Here is a 24,978-nt window from a genome sequence, read left to right on the forward strand (position 1 = left end):
TTACTGAATCTTAACTGATACATACACAAAATAAATATATCATCTTAAAAATTGGTGCCATCTAAACTTATGGTCATATGAAAATAGGGTCATATGGAGGCATATTGAAAACAAGGTCTTTTGAGTCAGCCAGTCTTGAGTTGAGTACTGGCTCTGTCACTTGCTAGCTGTGTGACCTGGGAGAGTCTCTAAATATATCTGATCTCTAAAACTGGGTTAATTCCTCATCTATAAAGTTGGGTTAACAATGATTATCTTGGGCGTTGCCATGCATTAAGTTGCCTATGTACATAGTTGGCACAAAGTAGATACTAAATAAATAGCATTTTAAATAATAGTTCAGTGTGACAATTTTTCAGTACATGTGATTGAGCACTATTCCATTTACTTGTCATATTCAAGTGATTGTGTTCCCCTCATATACTCACTGTAGTTCTTTGTGTACTTACATCTAAATAGAGCATTTCTGAATGTATCTTAACCTTCGCCCTCTCAGTTTGTTTCCTTTTGTCAACAAGAATAGTTGAATATCGCATTCCTTAAAATTAACCATTCTTTAAGACATTTATCAAATTCCTTCTTGTGCTTCTTTTGGGAGACACTATAACATCACATAATTTTGCACTTTACAAAATTTTTATTTTCCATCCTTCTCTGATCCCTCTCAATATTCTCTCTCTCTCTCTTTCAAGTAGAGATTCCCAGACTTCACTTTATGGACTTTTAAGAATAACTACCTCCTGATTCTTGTATGCAAACACCATCTGGTTAAAGCATTCTTTATATTTAATTATTAAATATTGATTTAAATACAACATATGGGGGCCCGGCCCGGTGGCGCAAGCGGTTAAGTGCGCGTGCTCCACTGCGGCGGCCCGGGGTTCGCCAGTTCGGATCCTGCGTGCACACCAACGCACTGCTTGTCAAGCCATGCTGTGGTGGCGTCCCATATAAAGTGGGGGAAGACGGGCATGGATGTTAGCCCAGGGCTGGTCTTCCTCAGCAAAAAGAGGAGGATTGGCAGATGTTAGCTCAGGGCTGATCTTCGTCACACACGCACACAAAAAATACAACATGTGTATAATCTGTCTATTAGAATTTCCTCAACAGTAATTTCACAATGTCATCTATTCCCCAAAAGCATTTGTGTGCTTTGTTTTTATTCTATAGGCCACTTGTCACTGTTTATTTTTGGGATACTGACTGTTTAGTTGTAATTTTGCACAAAGCACCCATTCTTCCATCAACCATGTCTTTACATATTTCCCTACTAGAAGAATATTTGAAGTAAAGCCTCTAATGTCTATAAAAATCTTCCATTCAAGTGGGAGCTGTTATTGTAAATACATATTATGGTCGATGGACCTTGAGGACCATGTACACAGATACACCAGGTACAAGTTTAACTCTACTTTTAGTGGCTGTGTGGCCATATTAGTCAGAAGTGTTTGAATTACAAGTGGCAGAAAATCAACTCAATCTGCACTGAACAGATGAATGAAGAAACCAAGAGGAATTTATTGTCTCATATAAGAAGTTAAAGGTTAAATCAAAATTCATACACTGCTGGACCAGGGGACTCAGATTGGGTTTTCATTTCTCCCTACCCTCCTTTCTGGCACTGCTTGACTCTTCTTTCTTTCTATGTATTGGTATTTGCTCACCTAACTGGCACATATCACATGGGGTGAGAAAATGCTGGCCATTTCCCATGGCCCCCTTTCTGAAATCTTTGGCAGGGCATTGTGGGAAGGCAGAGGAGAGGACTCTGAATGGTTCAGTTGGATCACAAACACACTCCTACATCTGTCAGTTTAGCCAGGAAGAATGAGGTACTCTGATTAGCCGACTGTGGCCAAAAGGGCAGATACACTGATTGTAAATCCTGCCAGAATCACATGATACTGTGGGCATTGTTTTCTATCATCCTGTTTTCTTATCCATAAAATGTGAAATCACCCCTCCAATAGGGTGGTTGTGATAATGAAATGACATTATGTCTGGAAAAGATGTGACATAGGACCTGAGCAATAAATGATAACTACTAAAATTTATTATAATAATAAAATAAAAATGAAGAATGTGATATAGTAGAAACAGAAACTACCTTCTTTTCTTGATCCATAACTGTATCTTTTGCTTGTCTTGTTAACACACCCCCTCTCCCCAAGGACGTAGCAAACTTAAAGAGCAGGGACCCATGACTTTTATTTCTTGTGTTTCCTTGACAACAACAATCACAGAGAAAGGAAAGAAACTAAAATATATTAAGCAGTATGCATGTTAGTAGAGACCTTGACATGTGATCTACTTAAAAGCACCAAACACAGCAACTTGCTCAGGCCAGCCACTTGATAGCTGTTCAGTTAAGGAGTTCAATGAATACAAATTGATATTACACATCTGGCATAAGGTAACTTCTTAAAAGTTCAGTTCAAGACAAAACATAAAACATTGTATTGTTTTACAAGTAATAGCAGCTCTGATATTTCACATTTTAAAAAAAAGCACTTTAATAAGTTTTCTTTAAGCTCTTTTGAAACAAAATTTTGTTCTAATGAAAGCATAATCTGAGCCAGCTGGAATTTTGAATTCCAGAGTCTTATGTTTCCCATTACAGTTTCAGTGAGTACACTGCACTTAGGAATATACTAAGGCCTGTGCCTGGGGATTAGTATTCTGAAAATCAATCCAACTGAACAAAATAAGTTGGTTTGTTGAAATGGAAAATTTCAGACTCGTCAATGCAATGAGATAACGTCCACACTTCCAAAGGCATTTTGCCCTCATCTTTGAGAGTTACTTTCGCTTAGTCCATCAGTACTTCTGATCTTTTTATTGGGATTTCTCACACTCTTTTCCAATATTGGGGAGTTTTCTGGTGCTTGGGGAGTCCAGAAAGCCAAGGATATTTTCAGACTGAAACAGCTCAGATGCAGTTGAATTTAAACCCATGTATAATGCTAGTTCCAACATCTGAGAGCAAGTCATGAATTCAGAAGTGATAATGAACCAAGGACATGGCAGTAGAAGTAAAAAGGCACATCCTAAGATACGTTCCTGTGGAATAACAGTAGGATAATACTCTACAGTGGGGCTAAATAATGCACTGAGGGAAACAATAACCTCATACTGCTTTCTCCTATGGCCTCACTTTTTTCTTGTCACAGCTTTATTATTATTTATTTGCATACTGTATGTTTCATCCATTTAAAGTATACCACTCAATTGATTTTTGTATATTCACAGTGCTGTGCAAGCATCACCGCAATCAATTTTAGAACATTTCCATCATCCCCAAAAGAAAGCCATACACTTTAGCAGTCACTCCCAATCCTGCAAGCCTAGGCCACCACTAGTCTACTTTCTGTCTCCGTAGATTTGCCGCAGTCACATTTTTGACACCTCCAAACATATTTGCCATTTTTATTGGATAGCTTTGTTTGCACTACTGTAATTTAATAAACAACTAAGCAGACAGAATAGTATCATAATAAGCACATTTATCAATTACTTGCTATGTTTTAGGCAGTATGCTGAGTGTTTTACATGTATTATCTCATGACAACACCACCTCTTACAGTAGCTAAGAGAAGTGCTTAGCTGTGTATGGCACATGGTAAATGCTATTATCACCTCCTGAGCTAAGTATTGTGTTCTGCATTCAGAATATTGTCCCCTCCAGAAATCTAAGAAGAGATCGTTTAGCACAAGAACGTGGACATTATAATTAGACTGCCTGGGTTGGAATCCTTGCTTTGTCAGCTGGTGGCTGTGCGATCTTGGACAAGTTGCTCAATATCTCCATACTTCAATTTCTTCACATATAAAATGAGGAGATGAGTACTTTCATGTAGGGTTGTTGTGGGGATTAAATGATGTAATAAAGGTAAAGTTACATATCAGTGACTGTCCCATAGTATGTGTTCTATAAATAACAGTTGAAATATCGCTATAATGCAGCATGTGAGTGTTTGATGATAGAGTCAATCAAGAGCTGTGCAAGTGTGCAAAGAGATTTGAATGACCTATATGGATCCACAAGGCTACACGGCTGTGCCATTGTGCTGATCCTTGAGGAATGAGTAGAATTTCTAGACAAAAAAAGGAAAAGAGTATTGCAAACAGCAAGAAGAGCTAGTTAAACAAAATAGTCTAGTGTGGCTAGATCCTAGTGTTCTAGGAAGAGAATGGTAGGAATGTATATTCTTTTCCCTTAAAAGCAATTGGAGCTGCAGTCCCTGCATTTAGAAACAAATTCTGTTTTCAGAAGAGCTATCTTGGTTCGGACATTTGAATTCTCTCCTGATACCTGGTGAATTGTTTACATTTGACCATAAGATCTTAAGGTCTGAGACCATGACTTAGCCATTTGTGTCTCCACAACAGCACTCAGCCAAGTGCTGGGAATATAGTCATTGTTCAATAGACATTTGTTGAGGTAGTGAAGGGATCAATGAATCAAGGAATATTCATTTTGAAGACTGCAAAATAAGAATTTTCTGTGGTGGATGAGAATTAGAAGACACTTCTGATCATACCATACATATCTTAGACACACGTTTCAGTTGATGTTTAGAGAGAAAAAGTGAATTAGAGATTCCACGGTGATGAAAGTTATTGTCTGGATGTTCTGATGTTTTAAGAGCTACTAGCAGTTGAAGCTCAATCAAAAATGAAAGTCTCTTGATTGGGAGGTGATCCTCAGAAGCACTGGTGGAGGAGTAGAGAAGTGAGACTGAGAAAGGAAGGAGACCAAAAGGGTTCAGATAATGAGCAGGTTACCACTGCGTGAAACTTTTGCCTCAGTCCCACTGGGAACCTCTGAGAGAGTACATAGAGGAAGCCTCAGATTTATCCCACCTGAGGGGTGAGGAAGCAACCAATTTATGTCAGTCTCAGATGAGGCTACTCCAGGAGGTGTTAACTCTGTGGCACTCTGGCCTGTTCTTCATGCAAGGCAAATATGCTCCACGCATCCAGAGAACACTTTTAGGCAGAGTTGCAGGGGATTGCAATCGGAGGCCATATGCTGATGAGATATGGACATTTCCTCTGCTATTGTCTACTATGGTCCACACCTCGCACTGCGCAAATTCATTCATGGCACATGTAAAGTTCATTCTGTCCTTTCACTGATTTTTTAAAGGAAGTCATTGGTCATAACTCCAAAAGTGAGAGAGAGAGAGAACTTAGAGCAGGAGGTTGGTGGGACCAGCTACAGTCTCTACTATTGTAGTTAGTCTTGAGACCATAATTGATATTCATCATTTCCCTCCTTTACGACTTCCATTCCCTTGACCAAGCTGCTTCTAGTCTAGGTTCATTGTGTGGTGCAATAACTCAGACTTTTATCCCTGAGAGTATGTGTCCCTGGTTACTTGTCCTCATCAAGATGTTGTTGCTGCAATTGCCTGTTCGGTTCTCACCAGACATGGAAGCATCAAGAGGCACCCCAGTGAGTCTCACGATTTCCAGACGTACTCCTCCCTGCTCCATTATTAAGCAGCAATGCTATGTCCTCTTGATAATCAGGATGAATTTTTCCTGCCTGTATGGTAACTACCTTCTCTAACTGCTGACCTGTGGGCATGAGGAACCAAAAATAATCAGGCAGCAGCTGAAGCTGTATATTTAGTGCAACCCTTACTGTGTCTCCTGGTAGAAGTATCAAGACCTTTCACTCTGCAGAACCTGAAGTTGTAAAAAGGGGAAGCTCGCTTTCTTAAGTGGATTACTTAAAGTGATAGTGGGGAGATTCACTCCCACTTCCACCTTTTGATGCTAGCTCTTCAGGACACAGCACCAATATAGCAACGTCATTTAACAGTAGTACCTAATCTTGAACTGTAACCACGTAGAGTGTCATTCCCAGCAAAACACAGCAATGTGTTTACAATCTCAAACCTGGTTTACAGAGAACAGTCACCACTGAGCTTCTCATTGATGTTGGCATCCCTCTTTTTGGAACATTCCTTATTGCTTTAGTGAAAGGAATGTCTTCTGGGCTCTCTTAGGGAACATAATCAGCTGGTAGTTTCTCTGACATTACACAATAAATACATTATAACATGCCCGCCTCTCTGAGACCTTGGAGCTCTTTTCCAATACTTTGCCAAGGTAGATCTGGCATCTTCACGTCATTTATTTTAAGCCAACATTGTTTCCAAGCTTCAAAGAGCTATTCCAGTAGCACATTGGGATCGGCTCCAGGTGTACTTGCCAGAATGTTAAATAATTAACTCATAAAAGAGCCTTTGCATAGAAATAGATTATCTATTACCTGGTCTTACATTCTGTCCTCCCTGATCTAGCATCTCAAGACCAATTCCTCAAAATGTTCTTCAGATTCCTACTAGTACATATTAGCCTGGTTCTGTTCATTTCATTAATAATCCACTTCATCCTGCAATATAGATCATATTTTTCCACTCAGGTCTTACCGAGACTTGATTCTAGAGCATCTACCCAAATATCTCCCCTATATTTCAGTGTCTGACCCCTTCCCTATATGGATCCTATTAGTAGAGGAGACTTGCTAGCTCTGTGAATTCAGCCTCCTTTAAAACTCTGCTTCTTCTAAAATCAAATCTTAGCCTGATTTTCAGCATGATCTATCCTGTAGCTGAAGGAAATGAAGGTCATTTTGGTTGTTGCTTGGAGGTCTGTAAGCTTTTACACCAAATCCTGAGTTGAGTGTTGGCTGACCCAAGTCTGTAATTTTTTTCCTACAGAGTTTCTATGGAAGTTAACCAACTCCATAATCTCATGTCTTGCAAACACAGGATCAATAGAATTTCCTTCCATCTAGATTCTATCCCAATCCACCTGATGAGAGTCTTAGTAATTAGGGTGCTACAGCTCGCAAGGGATTAGCTCCACCACATTATTCACCAGCAAGGGGGGGGGTGGTGAATTCCTATTATAAGTGTTTGCGATCCTTTCCTTGAGAGTGTTCCCTGGCCTCTGGAGAACTTGACTCAGGAGGCAGGCAGGCCAGAAGTGCCAGGGAGTTAATATCTCCAGGAGCAGCCCTCCTTGTTACCACCTGGGTGGTGAATAATTCCATTCAAGAAGCTGGTATTGAGGACCTGCTTCCTATGCCTTCTCCATCACAACTAACTTAGGCTGGGTTTGGGTTCACCCATAAGACACTGAAACAAGGATTTGAGTGAAAGTAGTTTATTTGGGAAGTGAGCCCAGGAAGCACCAGTAAAGGAGTGGCAAGTGAGGAAAGAAGGAAAGGAAGCCAATAAAGAATGAGTCAGATGGGAAGGTTTTCCCCGTGGAATCCAGGGCTTAACCCCCCTGGGGACTTCTGAGAGATTGCATAGAGCATGCCTCAGAATTGTCTCTCCCGAGGGACGAAGAACCTAGGGAATTCTCCCCCAATTCCTCTACCCTTGGTTGAGGGCTGCTCCTGGAGATATTAACTCCCTGGCACTTCTGGCCTGCCTGCCTCCTGAGTCAAGTGCTCCAGAGGCCAGGGAACACTCTCAAGGAAAGGATCGCAAACACTTATAATAGGAAGCTGGGTGTTTGGTGCTTATGGAAACAGCAAATGCCAAGATAATATGGGTAGGACACCCAAAAACATAATCTGTTATAAAAGATAAAGCTCTTATGAGTGTATTATGAATATCAATGGAAAATAATGCCATTAAAAAGTAGTAGCTACCTGCAGCATATCAGCACCACAGGCGTTGTGTAAAGCAAGGTACCACCATGCATATTTTAGTTCTTTTTTTGTATGTTGATTGGTCTGGCACATATATTGATCAGAATATATGAGAATATATTCCTCTGCTTACCCCAGAAAATGTATATATACTGCTTACTTTCTTGGCTTAAATGCCAGTATGAACAGTAGATATAGATGGAATAGACTCATCTCAGTTTTAATAGTGCCCAGCAATTCTTTTAGGTGCACATTTCCCATCTCCTTTTTGAAATCAAATTTTAGAAATGAGTCTTGAGAACCATGGATACACAGTCAAGAAAAGAGTTCACAATGCTAAGAAATTTAAAGCACATTCAGAAATAGGGAAACAGCATCTTTTAATGTTTTATTTTTCACTTGTGAAAATATATATAATATATATTACATGTACAGAAGAGTCCCACAGCTTGAGTCAGAGAAAGCGAACAGGGGGCACATACAGGGGGCGGGTCTTTTCATACAGTTTTCAGTTAAACCAACATTCAGGGCATGGCAAGTGACAATAAAAGTTACAAAAGCACAGGAAGCCTGTGTTCTTGACTCTGCAGAGCTAAATCAGAGACAACACTTTTAGGTCTGTTCAGAATGGAGGTCATCTCAGGAGACAACACTGTTTCTGCTTAATAGGTCTGTCAGACCAGCCGAGAATGTATTGAAATCTGGACAAAGACACCAGGGGCAGAGTGAAAGCCAATGCTTAACTTGACAGCTAGTCTGTTCTGTCTCCTTTCTCTTTAAGACTCGAGGCCTTGGCTGATTCAAAGAAGCAAATAACAGGACCAACTCTGGCCCTGCAGAATTATGGTCAGCTACAATACAGAATTTTGTAACAGACTAAATATTAAAAAAGCTTGTAAACACCGTGCTGATTTTTGGGAAAACATAAAAAGAATATTTGCTATTTCTCTCTCTTATGGGAAAGATACAGGCATACCTCTTCGGCTTGCCACATGTGTATCCCTAACCTGACATTTACCCAAAATGGTAGGAATTGAGACACAATTCATGAGATGATGCAATTATTTCCATCATATGCTAGCAAAGGCACCTACTAGGCTTTGGCACAACTGGAGCAGCTGACAACCTTGGGTGGTGTGAGATGGGGCTTCACGATGTCCGGCTCAATGGACTCCATTAGGTCACACTCATTTGCAAGTATATGTTTTACCAGGCATCTGGAGGCTTCCTCAATGTTTATATTTTCCTAGGGGGAAAAAAAGAAAACAGCTTTTCTTATTCAATATTCTAAAATAATGCTGGAGCAGAGTCCTATGTGTGACAAAAGGGCAGTATTTTTGGCCGTTCATTTACATAGCTCTTCCTATACCCTATCCGTGCATCCTCTTTCTATTCTCCTCACTCTCATTTATTTCTTCAAAGAACTTTACTTTTTAGCCCTTCACAACAGTGAAAATATTTATTTGTTTTCTTGATTTAGGAGAAATAATGTTTGGTGTGCCTAGTAAGCAGGTTGACTTGAAGTTGGAGGACAATTATCTCCACATAGTCTTATAGCATAATATTGCAGAAGATACATAAGTCTTCACTCTAAGTTAGGTTCATAATTGTCCTCTGCCACATACTATTTTTGTGACCTTGATATAAAATAGGAATAATGACACCTCTTATAGTGGTCGTTAGTGGTTTCACAAGTGTTTCTGGCTCTCTGCCTTCCGGCCAAATGGTAGAAGAGCACTGCTCTGACCTCTTTGAAATCAGGCATAGACATCTGACTTTCACAGGACAATGAAATGTGAGGAGAAATGGTGTGTCTCACACTTTCATATAGAAGCAACAAGAGCCAGTGCTCAATTCACCATGCTCTTTTCTCCCTGCTTCTGCAATCATGGGAGCACAGAGATGGAAATTCTCTTGGCCTATGTCTATGAATGAGGATCAAGAGGCGCCAAGTACCCCATGATGATGCATGTAGCAAGAGTGAGAATTATACCTCATTTTTTTAAGCCACTGAGATTGGGGTTGTTTATTACTGTGACATTACCTGGACGATCCAGATGGATATAACTCTTCAAAGGAAAATATGAAATCAGAAATATGAATCTCGTTTCAAGAAGGAAATAAGCTTCAATTTGGGAAAAATACAGAGCAAACATCTGAATCTAAAATATATTGTTTACTCGGTTACTATAGATTAAATTGCCTTCTCTCTGCTAGTGAGAAAACTAAGAAATACAGAATATTTGCTACCAGTGTACTAAACAAAAACCTTGATCTCCAGGAAAGTCAATTTTGACTGTTTTTATCTCAATTTGTAGAATTCTCTGATGTGTTTCCTCAAATTCAATATAAAGAGATAAGGACTTTTCTTGTCAAATTGTTTTACTATAAGACCTTGTTGTCCAATCTGAAGTGTAACTACTTAACCCTAATTTTTGTATGTATGTCAAAGTTGTTGATACATTTTGAGATCATTGCATGAAGTAATATTACATGGAAAATGTAAGAGGTAGTAATGGTTTCCAAATGGTATCTGTAGCTAACGACATTAGATGTAGATATTTATTAGCATGGTCCCCATTCTTCAAGCCCAACCCTGAATCACCTGCTACAAAAGCTTACGATAACTTTTTGAGTTCCAGACAACAGCCTGATTATTTTCTGCCATTTATAGAGTCTTAATAGAAATGCTTCTGAGAGCTTCTAAATCTAAAACAAGGTGAAGTTCTGGTTGCTTTCGTGCTTGTTTGTGATGTTGTTGTTGTTATCGGTTTTTATCCCAGACCAGAATCATGTCTCTGAGCCTCCCTTTCCTCATCTATACAATGGCTTGATGGTAATACTTATCCAATAAAAAATTGCTTCTCTTTACAGGTGTAGAGGTCACTGGTGCTTTCACAATGTGTACGTGCTGGGCACTTTATGTACACAATCTTATTTAATCTCATTTAAAGCCCTATAGGTAAGGATTAGTTTTTTGTTCTTAGTGATTTTGTTGTTATTCTTGGAGTGGGGGTGGGAGTGGCCTTTCCACCTTCAGCTCAAATACCTGCCTCATTCCATGGAATCCAGCCCATAGAGAACAGCTTACTTCTGCCCTCTTCCTTGCTGGGCCAGTTACTGTGCCTTCAAGTCATTGCCCGTGCTTTGTATGCCTTCTGCCACTCTTCCTCTTCCTCGTGTCATGCCCAGGGGTCACACTTGAGCTACCTGCTCTCACACAGTAATCTGACCTAGGCAAGGCTTAGCTCTTTGGGACAGACCCAGCTTAACGTTCTGCTCGTGAGTCCTGCCACTTGTTTACGTGACTGATTAGAAGACTGGTCCAGGTCCTCTACTGCCTCCAATTCAAGGAAAATGGGGATGTGTAGCCTCACTTGCTCCTCCAGACCTTGGTTCCTCCAGCACATCTCATTAAAGAAGCCCTACATTTGGGTGATGTTAAGGTGCTTGCCCAGCCGTCAAGAAACCAATACTTTGGTTCCCGTTTGGCTATTGCTTATGTGTTAGGGAAGGAGGCAACAAAATCCCATCCCAAATACCAAACACGGGATATCATCACACCTGTTTACAGATAAGAAAACCTAAGTTTAGAGAAATTATTAGACTTCCTCAAGATCACACAGTGGTAGGTAGGAGGGCCAGAACTCACACACAGCCAGGTCTTTCTGATATCAAAGCCTGGCTCTTACAGAGCCATATTCTTTTTTGAGATCAAGCAGATGCTAAATAAATCTCAGTTCTTTTCTCTTTCATACATTAGAAGAAAAACATATTTATATGACAGGAAAAATAAGTTTTAAGCATTAAAAAGGACCATCCTTCACAAACAGTGTTAAGTGAGATTTGCCAGCAGTATTTTTCAAACCTCCACTCATATATTAACATGCCAATTAAATAAGGTTTTCTTCCATTAATGTGCAAATTGGGAAAATCTACTAATGAGGAGAGCGAAATGCTAGTATGGACAAATCAATGAAAATCCATCATCATTATGAGAAAAACAACTAAAACCTAAGCCCAATTAGTGACAGCCTTGCAGGATCATTTTAATGAAAGATCAGATGATGCTGGTGAAATCGTTTGTGAAGTTTAACACACTGAGTAAAGGCTAGTTGGTGTCGGGACTGGGATGTAAGACCACGGAGGATGGGGCTCTAGACAAAGGAGACCGTCAGGCCCAAGTGGCAGTGCCTGCTTTTAGATTACACATAGGAACAAACTAGCAGTTATGGGTGTCTGAGCCACATTCATTCATTCAATTAATACTATTTAGATTCCCACTAAGTACTAGGCATGCAATGATAAAGATGCTAAAATAAGTTCTGTCCTTGATTGAGCTTACTTACTAGGAAGGTAAACAGCAAAGGCATAATAAGGTTGGAAAAGGTATCTGGGGCCAGATCACTGTAGACCCTTGAATGCTAAGTTGGCCAGGTAGGTCATTGAAGTTTTTTGCAGATGAAGTGTCAATAAACACGATACAATACAAATCAATTACAAGGCATAACTATTCAGACACTTAGCACTCTGCTTTATCAATTAATCAATCAGTAAGTATTTAGCAAATACCTATCATGTGTACCACGGTGCTGGTTGCTGCAGCATACCCATTTCAAATTAGAAATTTTAAGAGGAACCCATAAAGAAGAGCAAATTATTATTTAGCAGTATGTTTACCACATGCATGCTACAAAAAGGGAAAGTGTCTAGTAGTATTTAGAGCACAGGCTTGAAGCCAAACTCTTATCTCAGTTCCCCTACTTTCTGGCTTGTGACCTTGGAAAAATTACTTTAACCACTCTGTGCCTCAGTTTCTTCATCTGTAAAAAGAGAATTAAGAGATCTACTTTATGGGTGATTATAAGTTAATACATGTTAATACTTAGAACATCTGAAATACTTTGAACAGTGAAGGGCATAGAGCATGCATTCAATAAATGTTATCTATACCTGCTCTTCATTTAATCATCAGAAGAACATGATAATGTGTATATTCTATTCCTTTATTTTGTAGCTGAGGAAACTGAGATTGAGAAGGAGTAAGTGACTGGTCCCAAAACACACACTAGTGAGTGGTAGGGCTGGGTGTGAGTCCAGGGAGAGGAGTAAACGTGAATATTTGCCATGATATTTACCATATGCTTACTACAAAAAGCTGAGTGTATAGGGTTTAGAGCACAGGCTTGGAGCTAGACCCTTATCTCAGCCCCCTCAAAATATTTCCCCAAATAAATAAAGGAATAGCATGAGCAGAGCACATGTTTTCAGCAGAGAAAAGGTAGGAGCATGCAGTCAGGGCCTCAGGCAAGGCTGGTTTGTATCATTGGTCCTTCTGTCATTCTACACAACACTGAAGTCACAGCCAAGGGCCTGGACTAGGAGAAGGAATAGCAAGACAGAGCACACTTCCCTCTCCCCTTCTGTCCCAGGCCGGCATGGATAATCAAACCCTGCCTGACAGAACTACAAGTCAGACCCTTTGAGCAATTATATTGCAATATAATTAATTGAGCTTCTTGGCATCCAAGTAGACATAACCAAGCTCACATTTTCTAGATGATTGTGAAGAAACAGAGTTGCTGGCTTAAGTGCAAAATACTACCTGGGAATTTTTATTTGCATTTATTTTAGAGAGTTGTTACAACATCTCCAGGAGCATCTTTTGCCGTAAGGGAAGTTTATATATTCTATGACTTCCAAGACATGTACACTCAGACTGAATCTGATTTGGTTAATTTACATATTTGCAATATGGGAAGATGGTCTATTGTGCTGACTGCTTTAGGTTGATGTGTGCTCATCTTTCTGCCTCTGCTCTCTCAGAATCTTTTCATTTATATCAATAAGCATGCCTGAGAAACAGGCTTCAAATTCCTAACAAAGCATTTTAGTAAAAACAAATGGTAGTAACTACCAGTTATTATTGAGTGTTTATTCCATGCTGGCCATATAGCAGGTGCTTTACTTATGAAATAATGTTCACATCCAGTCTTCACAAAAATCTATTATAGAGTTAATAGCCATCTGTGAAGGTACAGAAGCTGAGAGACAACAACGTTAGGTAACTAACCCAGAGCAGAATGAGATCTTGGTCAATCTCTCATTCCATCCAAGACTGGCCTAACTCCTGCTCCTATCCTGCTCCCATACACACATTACAGTGTCCCCTAGAATTAAAATAGATATTAAAATAGTTTTATTTCTAAATCAGTAATTTTCAATCCTGGCTGTATGTTCAAATCACTTGGAGAATTAAAAAAAAAAAATCTGTTACCAGGGCCTTCCTCCCTGACATTGATATAATTGGTCTGGGGTGGGTACCATTCAAAATACCAGCATGGGTATTTTTTTAAAGATTCTCCACTTTAAAATGCATATCCACATTTGAGACACACTCATATAATTAAGAATGTCTTTAAAGGCACTCCTTTTTACTTCAATAGTGAACTTTCTGGAAATATCATGTAATATAGTGATTTTAAGCTACAGTGATTCTGATCTTCCTGTAGAGGAAGTCATATAAATCTAACTATCTGAAGTCTTGGGTACTTGTCAGTTTTTTAATTAGCTCTTCAGAACATCTGTCTGGTGGCAAATTATTTAATCTCTGACCTCCAGTGCCAAAGAGCAAAAATATTCTAGCAGAAAACCTTCACACCTGCCTAGTTAGAAGCTGGCAAAGAATTCATCCTCCCTTAATCTTTCCAAATACATCAACCTCAAACAAAACACCCAGTATACCAGAGGCTCCGAAGCTAGGGCACTAAATTCCTCAGCCCAGTGAAATTGTAATTAGAGCAGATGGCCCGCTGGAGAGTAACACCACTCTAAGAAGTCTTACATAGAGCAGGGGCTTTAAAATTCTTTCTCTAAGTTCAGCACTTGTTTATTGAACACATAAGTGCCAAACACGTTGCTAGCTTTCACTTGCTGTAGTTCACATCTAATATGGGGCAAGCACAATGGACACCTGTAGTTTTGACTGCTTAGCACTTCTTTCGTCCTTCATCCCTAATGACACTCCCCCTGTCCTTTGGGTAACTGCTTCCTCCCACTGCAATCATGAGCTTCTATTGGGGCTCCTCCAAACTGAGCCCCACATCTCAGACCTTGTTCTCGGAAGTTGGCATTTCATTTAATCTTCACGATAAAGCTGAGATGGGAGGTATTACCCTTATCTTACAGATGAAGAGAGTGAGGTTCAGAGAGGCTAAATGACATAATCAAGTTCTCAGCAATAGCAAGGGGCAGATTCTGGCTTCTAACTCCAATCCTCAAAGCTTCTATATTTTCTCTTTTTCTTCTCCTTGCTGACTTCTTAGAGTCTGTGCTAACAGTTTGTTAGTGCCCAAGCGACGGTCTGCCTGAACCCAAAGCCCATGGTTTTGCACTTTGCCACACTTTCTCCATGAAAGGAAGGTGTAAATGGAGAGTGTGATTCAGACAAACCAGGTCCTAAGGATGCCCTATGGTCTGAAAGTCACCAGACTTTATCTAACAAGCACTGGGAAGGAAAGATAGAGCCATATTGTCACTGATTTCAACATAGGACAGAGTCACATTGTTAGCATGGAGATATGGGGTATAGGGAAGAAGAGGCAAGTTCGCAAATAAAATCACCTCCAAAGATTGTGTCCCTCTGACAATATCTCCCCATCCCCATCATAGCCCCACCTCAGCCCCTGTCCTTTATGCACTAGATGTCAAAGTCCATTTGAAACCCCCTTTCTCCCCTCTTTTCTACAGCCACAGGGCCTCATACATTACAGGTCTCTTCCCTTATCTCCCTCCCATCACTCTAGCAGCCTCTGGAATCCCACTTCAGCCATGAAACGTCCCAAGCTAACAGAGAACCACCCAACATTAAAGAGGGAGGGAAATTAGATATCACTAATTCAACCTGCTCTCTTTGACACAACAGAAAATTAAGACAAAGAGAAGGAAAGTGACTTGCCTGGCATCACACGGGCTACCTCTTAGCTCTTGCTGCTTGCAAACCTCTTTGCTTCTTGAAATATTATCTCTTCTGAGTAGGCTTCTCTCAGCACTACGAAATGTATCTTCAGTGCCCCCTGGCACTGTCTACCCACCTGGTACTTACCACTGACTCATAACTGCCTCTTGTCTGTGTCCTTAAAGACAGGGATTCTATCTTCCTATATTTTTGTTCCTGGCTCCCAGCACAGTGTCCAGTGCCTAAGAGATCTCTAAACAATATTACCAAAATTAGCTGATACCTGCTGATAACTTACTCTATGCCAGATACCATGTAACTACTTTACCTGTATTAACTAAATTAATCTTTATGAAAACCCAGGTGAGGAAACTGAGGTATAGATAGGTTAAAAAATTTTCCCAGGGTCACACAGCTAGCAAGTCAAACTTCTGGCACTTGGCTCTACAGCCCACGCTCAGCCACAACCCCTACAACCCCTGAAAGTTCCGGTGTTGTTAAATGGCAAAGCCAGACACAAACCCAAGGTCCCTGCTCTTAACCTACTGTGCCATACTCCTCTCTATAAATGTTTGCTGAAGAAACAAAGAGTCAAGTCTCCCAACTTGATGGCCAGTGCTTTCTTTCTAAATCTCAAAAATCATGAACAAGTAGTCTATAATGTGTCATGTTTGACCAACAGTTATTTATTTTTAATGTTAAATGTCTTTAAATGACACATATGCACTCTCTATTTGCCACCTACCTTACTCAATTCTGTCAAATTCCTGGCCCCCGGAGGAATTTGAGTTCAGCATCTTTGCCTCCTTTGCTACACCATGCCCGACAGCACTAATACTAGGATGACACAGTTCCCAAGAACTTGTTTAGAGTTTACCATTCCTGCTATACATTTGCCAAATCCAATATGTAATGTATGACTTACCACTAATGACTATTAAGAATAGAACATTCATAGATTTTGCCTCTGTTAACATTTGCTTTTCAAGGTAGTGTCTTTTAATTTCCCTCACTGTGAATCTTGTACTGAAACAGTGCTGGAGCACCCAAAAGTCAGTCTTGAAAAGAGAAGAAAGAATAAACATAAGCATGAAAACTATCATTTAGCCAGGCTTAATAAAGCCCATTAACAAAGGCATAGCAGCCTTCAGTTAAAATACATTCTCAGTCATCAGCTTGAGAAGATAAATGGCCCACCAGACACAAAATATTAACAATAATAATTGCTAACATTTATTGAACACTTACACAGGTACTATGCCAGGTACACTTCATATGTAATCTCATTTAACCCTCAGGACACTCTAGGAGGTAGATATACTATTAACCTATTATACGGATTAGGAGACTGAGACATATATAAGGTAAGCTACTTAGCTACTTAGCCACTTAGCTATCAGTTACTTGCTTAACTTATTCAACTCAATTTAAAGTCATATTTATTGAGTGCTAACTATGAGAAGAAATTATCTGTTTTACAATTCATTGCTATCATGATTAAGTGTTTTCATTCTGACACCTCTATGTGCCAAGTCTGAGGACTGAGACTGGAACACTGTTGTCCCAGGAAGCAACAGGGTAAAATAGAAAACAATGAGCTTTGGAGGCAAGCTTTAAAACTTGGTTTTGCCACTTGCTGTGGGACCAAGGGCAAGTCCCAAGCCTGAGCCTTTGCTTAACCTGTAAAAAGAGACCAGTGATAATTACACTGCATAGTGTTCTTGTTGGAATTAAATGATGTAACAGATGAAGCACCTAGACATTACATATAGATGTATACGTCATCATACGTATTCAAACGTCAGATGAATACGAGCTCCCTTCCAGTGTCTCCTTCTCTTCACTTTCTCCCTTCAAGTGATTCTTCAGTGATCGCCTCTCAGAAGAAGTCACCTCTGACTCCCCAAGGCTGGGACAAGCATCCCTCTCTTCTGGCAACTATCACTAGTCACTATGTAATAGCTTGCTTGTCTGTATCCTCCACTGGACTGGGGAATCCTGGGGGCTCCATTGCTATATCCTAGTGCCTAGCACAGTGCCTGCTGACAGTAGGCACTTGGAAGATATTGAGTAAATGAATGAACAAACGAATGAATGAACGAATAAATGAATGAACAGGGTCCTCAGAAAAATAACAAGTTCAAGTTTCAACCTGAAAATAATTTTAGCTATGGGTGATTTCTGCAGGGAGTGAAAAGGAAAGTATATTCACCACAGAATATACTTCACAAGTCAAACTGCCTGTTCTTGTTTTCCAGTTACAATTTGACATCATTGTTTTTAGGTGGAATGGAAGGAAGACTGACTGAACCAATTTATAAAAACTGAGCCAATCTACTAAAGGCTTTGCAGTCAGATACACCTATGTTAAAGTACTGATTTTGCTCTTTTAAAAATAATTCTCTATACCCTGTTGTCCCAAAAGCTATTTCAGGTGACTTTTGCTATTTAATAACTATATGAACTTAGGCAAAATTTTATTTTCCTGGGCCTCACCTATAATTTAGAGATAATAGCACCCACCTGACAGAATTATCAGACTTAGACATATCATAGTTGGGACAAAAGTAGAGGTTGGGCAATATTATATAATTTTTATGACTATATATATGTATGATTATTTTAATATTATCTTCTCTTAAGAGTTCTTATGAAACTAAATTAAAAGTCCATTCTATCTTAATAATTTCTTTTCAGGCCTCTAGTTTATCTTTACTTTATACATAACCCTTTTGTCCAGCCCTCAACTAATTCTTTAGTAGATAGTTTGAAACCATTGCTTTTCCAGATAGTGTAAGTGAAACTCTTTCTGTCACCATTGTTAGCATAATGTTAGCTTAGGTGAAAACTTATAGGAACAAGTACTATGTGTAAAAGTGGATATGTTGATAAAACTAAACAAATCCATCTTTTAATCACCTTTTTGTATTTGGAATGTCATGATACTAGCTAACTATCAGAATTCTGACCTCAACCCTAGAACCAAGTTTGCTCCTCCCCAACAAATCCCTGATGTGTAACTCCTAAATTCCATAGTCAGATAACAAGCCAATCTTAGCCTGCGCAACCTCCCTGAAGCAGCACTTAGCACGTGCTATCTAATTTTCTTCTTTCTGATGTGGAATAACACTATCTTTTTCTTCATTCCATAAACTTGTAATAGCAAAGAAAGAGGAGATACATGAATTTGAAGTTCCTATCATGTAATATTGAAATAACATGTAACTAAATGAAACAATTTGTTACTCAGCAAATAATCGTTGAGCACTTTCCATGGACCAGGCACTATTCATCAAAGTCTTTACACTCTGTGCAATATGCTATGCAGTGATTATCTACTAGTCTAGGACTCTTCCACCCCTGCTTACAGATGATGATGGCGGTATGTTCCTTTCACACAATCACTGTGATGTTGCACCCTAGGTCAGGCCCTGTGCCGTTTCTTCTCTGGTCACATGCCTCCATTTTCTTCCCATGACATCGTCCTCCATATTCCTTCTAGACTGTCTACTGACTACTGTAAAGTGTAGTGACAGTCATACCTCACCCCCAATTCCCAGCTCAAAAAAACTTTGTTGGCTCACATTGCCAACTCAGAATCCCTCCAGACCACTAAACTGAGGGCCAACCAATATGGCTACCACTTTACTCTCTTGTCTCATCTCCATTGGCTCTCCCTACTTAGCTAGGTTCCAACCGAACTAAGCCACGGGCCATTCCCTCAATATGCTCTGCTTGATTGACTCTTACTCCATCTCTATCTGGAGATCCCCTGCCCCTTCCATCTCATTTGGAAGTATTGAGCTGCTGAAATATAACTGATTCACTAGGATTTCATTTTATTCTGCTTTGAACTTTTGAATGAAATTTAGGTGCGTCCCCCAGTTTCAGAATCTTCCAGTCATTTTGAATTTTTAGTATTTGTGTGTTTGTTTATTTAAAGGAAAGATGCAGTAGAAGGACTCAGAACCATCCTTGCTCTGTCAATGCTAGCTGTGTAACCTCAGGGAAGTCAGCATAACCTCTCTCCGAGCCTCGGTTTCTTGACCTATAATCTGTGATAAAAATAACGCCAACTTCACAAGGTTGTTGAGGATGTGTATAAAGCAAAACGAGATATGTGAAAGAACTCAGCAATAGTGTTGGTGTACAATAGGCCCCGAAAAGAAAAGAAAACACTTGGGAAAAAATACAACATTGCATAAATATTATTATTATTAAGTTGTATATGAGAATGTTTGGAGGGACAAACATCCTTCTTATTTAGAGTAAGATATCTCAAATGGGATTCTGAAGTTTCATAAGATGGTGTGGGCAAAAAAGGCATCTTATGGTTAAATAATTTTAGGAAATTTAAGTTAAACATAATTCAAAAATATTTATCACAGGATTCCTCAGAGTGCTAGAAGCTCACAGAATGTTGCATGTGATTGAACTTCTTGCATTAAATGGAAAAGAGATTTGGCATCCTGGGTGAGGGGAACCAAAGCAACATGGCAGAACTGGGAGCAGTGGTAGAGATCCAGAATAGTAATGTGAATCGAGAAAAGGCAGATTTAGGTTGGGACAGGAGGGTTAGAGAGAAGCAGGCAGTTCCCTTTTCCCCCTTCCATCTCAAAGCAGAGAGTGAGTTTTCAGTATTTCATCAACTTCTCTGATCACAGAAGTCTTATCTCATGCTCTATCTCACAAGGCTAATGTCGTCTTTGCACAATTTGGCAACCACTGAGCAGGAGTAGTGGTGGTGTATATGGGAGTGGCTGTGGATGGCAGGGGATGGAGGGGAATAGCGACATTTATTAACTGATTTTGTATTATTCTTGTGGTTTTTTATCCTTACCTAAGTAATGCTAGCCCCATTTTTACCTTTCTGCATTTTTCTGAGCCCAGCCCAAAATGAAGTACCTGTGTTTTCTCAATATGACTTTAATAGAGTAGAGTGAGATAATGCTAATTACAAAGTTGGGAACAATGGACCTAATCAGTTATGACAAGGTCCTGACGTTATCCACTCCTGTGATAGGTTGTGTTGGGTAACTCTTAGGTGCCTCCATAGCAGTCCCCTATAATAGCCTTAATCATGCATGATTGCAATGACGTTTAGAAATATACCTTCTCACTAGATAGCAAACTTCTTGAGAGCAGAAGTGGCATTTTTTTTGCACTTGGAGTGTTACCAGCAGTTCACCCAGGGCCTGTTGGCACGTTCGTGCTCAACAAGTAATTTATGAATGAACCGGCCTGTGAAAGGGAAAGAAAAATGGACTGATACCAATTAAAAATCACAAAAAAATAGGGTGAGCTGGTCTATGTTGCAATCTATTATACTGAATTTCTTTTCAACTCAGGACAGCTTTAGACAGAGAATTAAGAGACCCGAGTCCTAGCCCTGATGTTGCTACAAGCGAGCTTAGTCACTATGAACAGATCAAGTCTTCTCTCTGGCATCAGTTTCATCAACTGTGAAAGAAGAGAACTTATACTCTGCTTTTTTCCAAACAGGATTGAAGGTGACTCTTGAGACCATCTCCAGGCCTTGACTAATGTAGTTAAACTTGTGGGAGTCCTAAGAATAATGTTCCCTTAATGGGAGAGATTTCTCAAATTGAGAGTTTAAGAATGAGACATTTATTTAAACAATCATTTACTAGAGCAAGTGCACTCTATCAATCTATTAACCATCAGTTTTTGGTTGCAAAAGTCAGAAACCCATTGAAGTGCCTAGGTCATCTGGAGGGTGGCTCCCAGGAATGACAGAATGGCTGAAAGATTCAGGCCACTCAAAGAACCTTAGGCAATAAAATTAGGCTCTCAAATACCGTCAGGTCAGCTTCATTGTCTCTCTCTGTCTGGCAGCTTTTTGCATTTAATGAGGGAGGTAGCTGCCAGCAGCCTCTGGGCTTACATTCTCATAGCTTTGACACCAGGGAGAAAAGGTTTCCTACCCCCACACTCAGTTGGAGAAATCATGGGGAAGGACTCTGATGAGTTTGGCTTCAGTCACATCTTCACACTCAAGATTAAAGCAACTCTGAGTCCAGGAGAGAATGGTACCAAGAGGGACCTCACTTAGGTCATGGGGACACTACTGGCCAATTACTATGACTTGAAAGACAGAGTATATAGGAAATGGCAACTTCTATTTGGACAGCCTGTGGTGTGAGCTGAACGGGAATGGCTGGGAATAGAAGCACAAAACTGGCCATGGAGGAATCATTGCAAAATCAGGAAACCCTCGTTGTATTTACTATATCCCTTTATGGACATTTGCAATCATCCACACCAATAGGCGCGGTATTGTATAGATGTGGTAGATGTATGTATTTACATTTTGAATAGGCATAAGCAATGTATGATTTTAAAAAGAAATAGAAAATTATTTTTCCATCAAGTTGCACATTATCACACAGATACATATCTAGTGGCATCTGATAACTTTGACTTATGCAGAATAAGTGGACAATTGAGGCTCTTATATTGGACATGCAAAAAGAGGAAAGTAGAGTTGAAATGATCTGAAAAGAAGTACCTCTTCAGAAGGCACAAAGAAGTTGCTTGAAAATTTTTTTCTGGGAAAAAAAAAAGGAATAAAAGAGGCTTCTTGGAACTTAAGACTTAACCTCAGTTCTGATTTTCTAGTTGCCTTTACAGAATTCCGCCGAATTAAATAGATTCAAAAGGACAATGATTTCACCAGATAAAGGATATTTCTGCTTCAAATGTAAACTTAAAAATGTTAACTTTGTTCCTGAGAACCACTTAACATGCGTTACATGCTGTCTTGCATTATAAAATATTATTCAGAAGAAAATTTATCTCTTCTTGCTGACCCTGGGTATCTTTTACTTTTTCTCTCTTCCTCCTTCTGCTGATATTGTGTATGTACCTATATGTCTATAGCTAATAAGTCAATTCTATGGGTTGATACCTAAGAATAAATATGACTTAAATGGGATAGGATGGAGTTCTTTTTAATAAACACATATTCCTGATTAGAAGGAAACAGACTAAAATGTTAACAGTGAAATCAATTGGTGGTTTGATTACAGGTAGTTTTAATCTTTTATTTTATAATTCTGGTTATTTTCTAAGTTATTCATGAGGCATATATACTGTTAATATTCACATTCAAAGGTGTGGAACAAAGAAAATAAGAGTGATTAATTTTGAACCATGAGTGGTATAGGTCCTAATATCTTTATTTTGCCCGTGAAGCCCAGACAACAGGAAGGAAACAGCACATCTATAAATATTTCGGGAACTGGAAAATAGAAATATACAAGAATGAATGAAAACCTATGTAGGTTTTTCTTACAGATGGAAAACAATCCATAAGATTGAGTCTGGAGAAAAATAAGCACAGTAAGCTCAGAAACAGAAATTCTAACTATTCAATCATGAGTAACCCAATGAAGAAAAAAGAGGAAAGAGATCTAAAGGAAACCAGTTTGACTACAGGAACGTCTCAGGTAAGGTCAGGCTTAAAAATAACATGTACAAAAGACAGAAGGAGAAGGGAAGTGAACTCAGAACAGATTCAAGGGTGGTCTGACCTCATCCAAATAGGATCAGGAAGCTCAAACCAAGTCTGAGGACATGCCTGGAGAAAATGCTACAGAAGGAAAAAGACAGTGTTCGGGTTTATTCAGAGAAAAAGTATTACCAGGAAGGGACAGACTAATGCTTGAAGAATATGGTGCAAGGTCAACAGATGACACAGAGATGGCAGACCCAACACAACAACCTAACTTCATCTTCTTCTGTAGTAAAGAGTCAGACTGAGCAATCGGGAGACTGCCTTTCACACCTTATCTTCAGTATAATGCCCCTCATAACGTCCTGTGGACAAGGACGCTGTGAGTTGGCTCCAAAATAAAGTGGGTAAATTTAATTGGCTCAAACGGTGACTGAGGACTACTAATTATTTAATTACATTAAATAAGAAGAGTAATTTCTAAGGCAGTGGCACAGAGCTCACATCTCTGTTGGGAACTAACCTCATTTCTATTAGAAGTTGGATGAAATCATAAAAAGCATAATTAGTAAATTTTTGTTAGATACAAAGGTAAGAAGCAGAATTGACATGATGAAATTTGGAATTTAGAGTGTTCTCATAGATATATGGAGACTTCCGTTCATTGCTGGCAAGTATAAATTAGTTCATCATTTTTGAAAATTTATACAAAAATATATAACAAAAACCATAAAAATGTCTATTCCCTTTGATCCAGTAATTCTACTAAGAATAAAGCCTAATAAAATAATCTTAAATATATAAAATAATTTATGTTTAAAGGTACTCATGAGGACATTATTTATAATAGTGAAAACTGAAAACTAACTAAATGTACAATAAGAAAAGAAGGGTTAATTATAGGGGATATTATGGTGCATCCTTATGATGGCATATTATCCAGTTATTAAAAACTATATTTACAAAATAGTTGTTTATGGAAAATGCTCATGATAAATTTAAAAGTTGCATATAATATGATGAAACTAAGAAATATGAAATGTTAACAGTAATTAATCCTGGATGGGAGCTTAGGTGTGATTTTTTTTCATTATTAAATTCCATTTTTCCTGAACTAGACAAGATTTATTTTCTCTACTTTGGCATTTCCGTTCATGCCTTGGCTGTCTATGCAAGGTGCAATATCTCTTCCTCCTTTCTAATAGAATCCTGATTACGTATAGGTAGCAAAAACTTGATTTCCCTGGCTTCCTTGTGCTAAGCGTAGTTATAACTAATGAAACACAAGCAGAAGTCTACTGGGTGGGGCTTTCAGTAAAACTATTGTTTCCTGAAATTTAAAAGGGGGGCCAGACTCAGTTGTTTCATGCCTTTTACCACTAACCTTTCCAGAATACTTGTTTCTGCCTAGAAACCAGCATGGTAGGCAGAAGTCTAAAATGTCCCCAAGATACCAACCTCCTGAGGTATGTGACCCATTGAATGTAGATGAGACCTGTGAATATGATAGGATAGTCACTCCCTTGATTAAATTACCTTACATAAGACTCCATTGTAGCAGACTGGAGAGAGATTCTCCTGACCTTGAAGAGGTAAACCACCATGTTGTGAAAAGGCCACGTGGCCAGGAACCGAGGTCAACCTCTAGGACCTGAGAGCAACCCCCACCCAACAGTCAGTTGTCACTGTTTTTAGGGTCTCTTTCAAATGTATATGAACATAACCCTAACTGAAATTGACATTTTACTTTTATAAGCAAAAATAATAGATAAAAAGTGAAACTAGAATCATAGATTGAAGGCTCAGAATAAAATTTAATAAACATTAATATAAAATCCTACACTTGGGTTCAAATTATCAATAGTTTAA

At 39.1% G+C, this 24,978-nt stretch overlaps 1 protein-coding gene across 1 annotated transcript in view; it reads right to left on the reverse strand.

Moving 5' to 3' along the window:
* Nucleotides 1-8,041: 8,041 nt before the first annotated feature.
* Nucleotides 8,042-24,978, reverse strand: part of RAB38 (RAB38, member RAS oncogene family) — a 57,065-nt gene continuing 40,128 nt past the window's right edge. Inside the window, exon 3 of the mRNA XM_004434091.3 lies at nt 8,042-8,924. Within this exon, the coding sequence (XP_004434148.1) occupies nt 8,772-8,924 (153 nt within the window). The 3' untranslated portion in view covers nt 8,042-8,771. The remainder of the gene's footprint in view (nt 8,925-24,978) is intronic.

Source organism: Ceratotherium simum, chromosome 7 (assembly GCF_057802395.1).
Source record: "Ceratotherium simum simum isolate JZ-2026a chromosome 7, ASM5780239v1, whole genome shotgun sequence".
Classification (NCBI taxonomy): domain Eukaryota; kingdom Metazoa; phylum Chordata; class Mammalia; order Perissodactyla; family Rhinocerotidae; genus Ceratotherium; species Ceratotherium simum.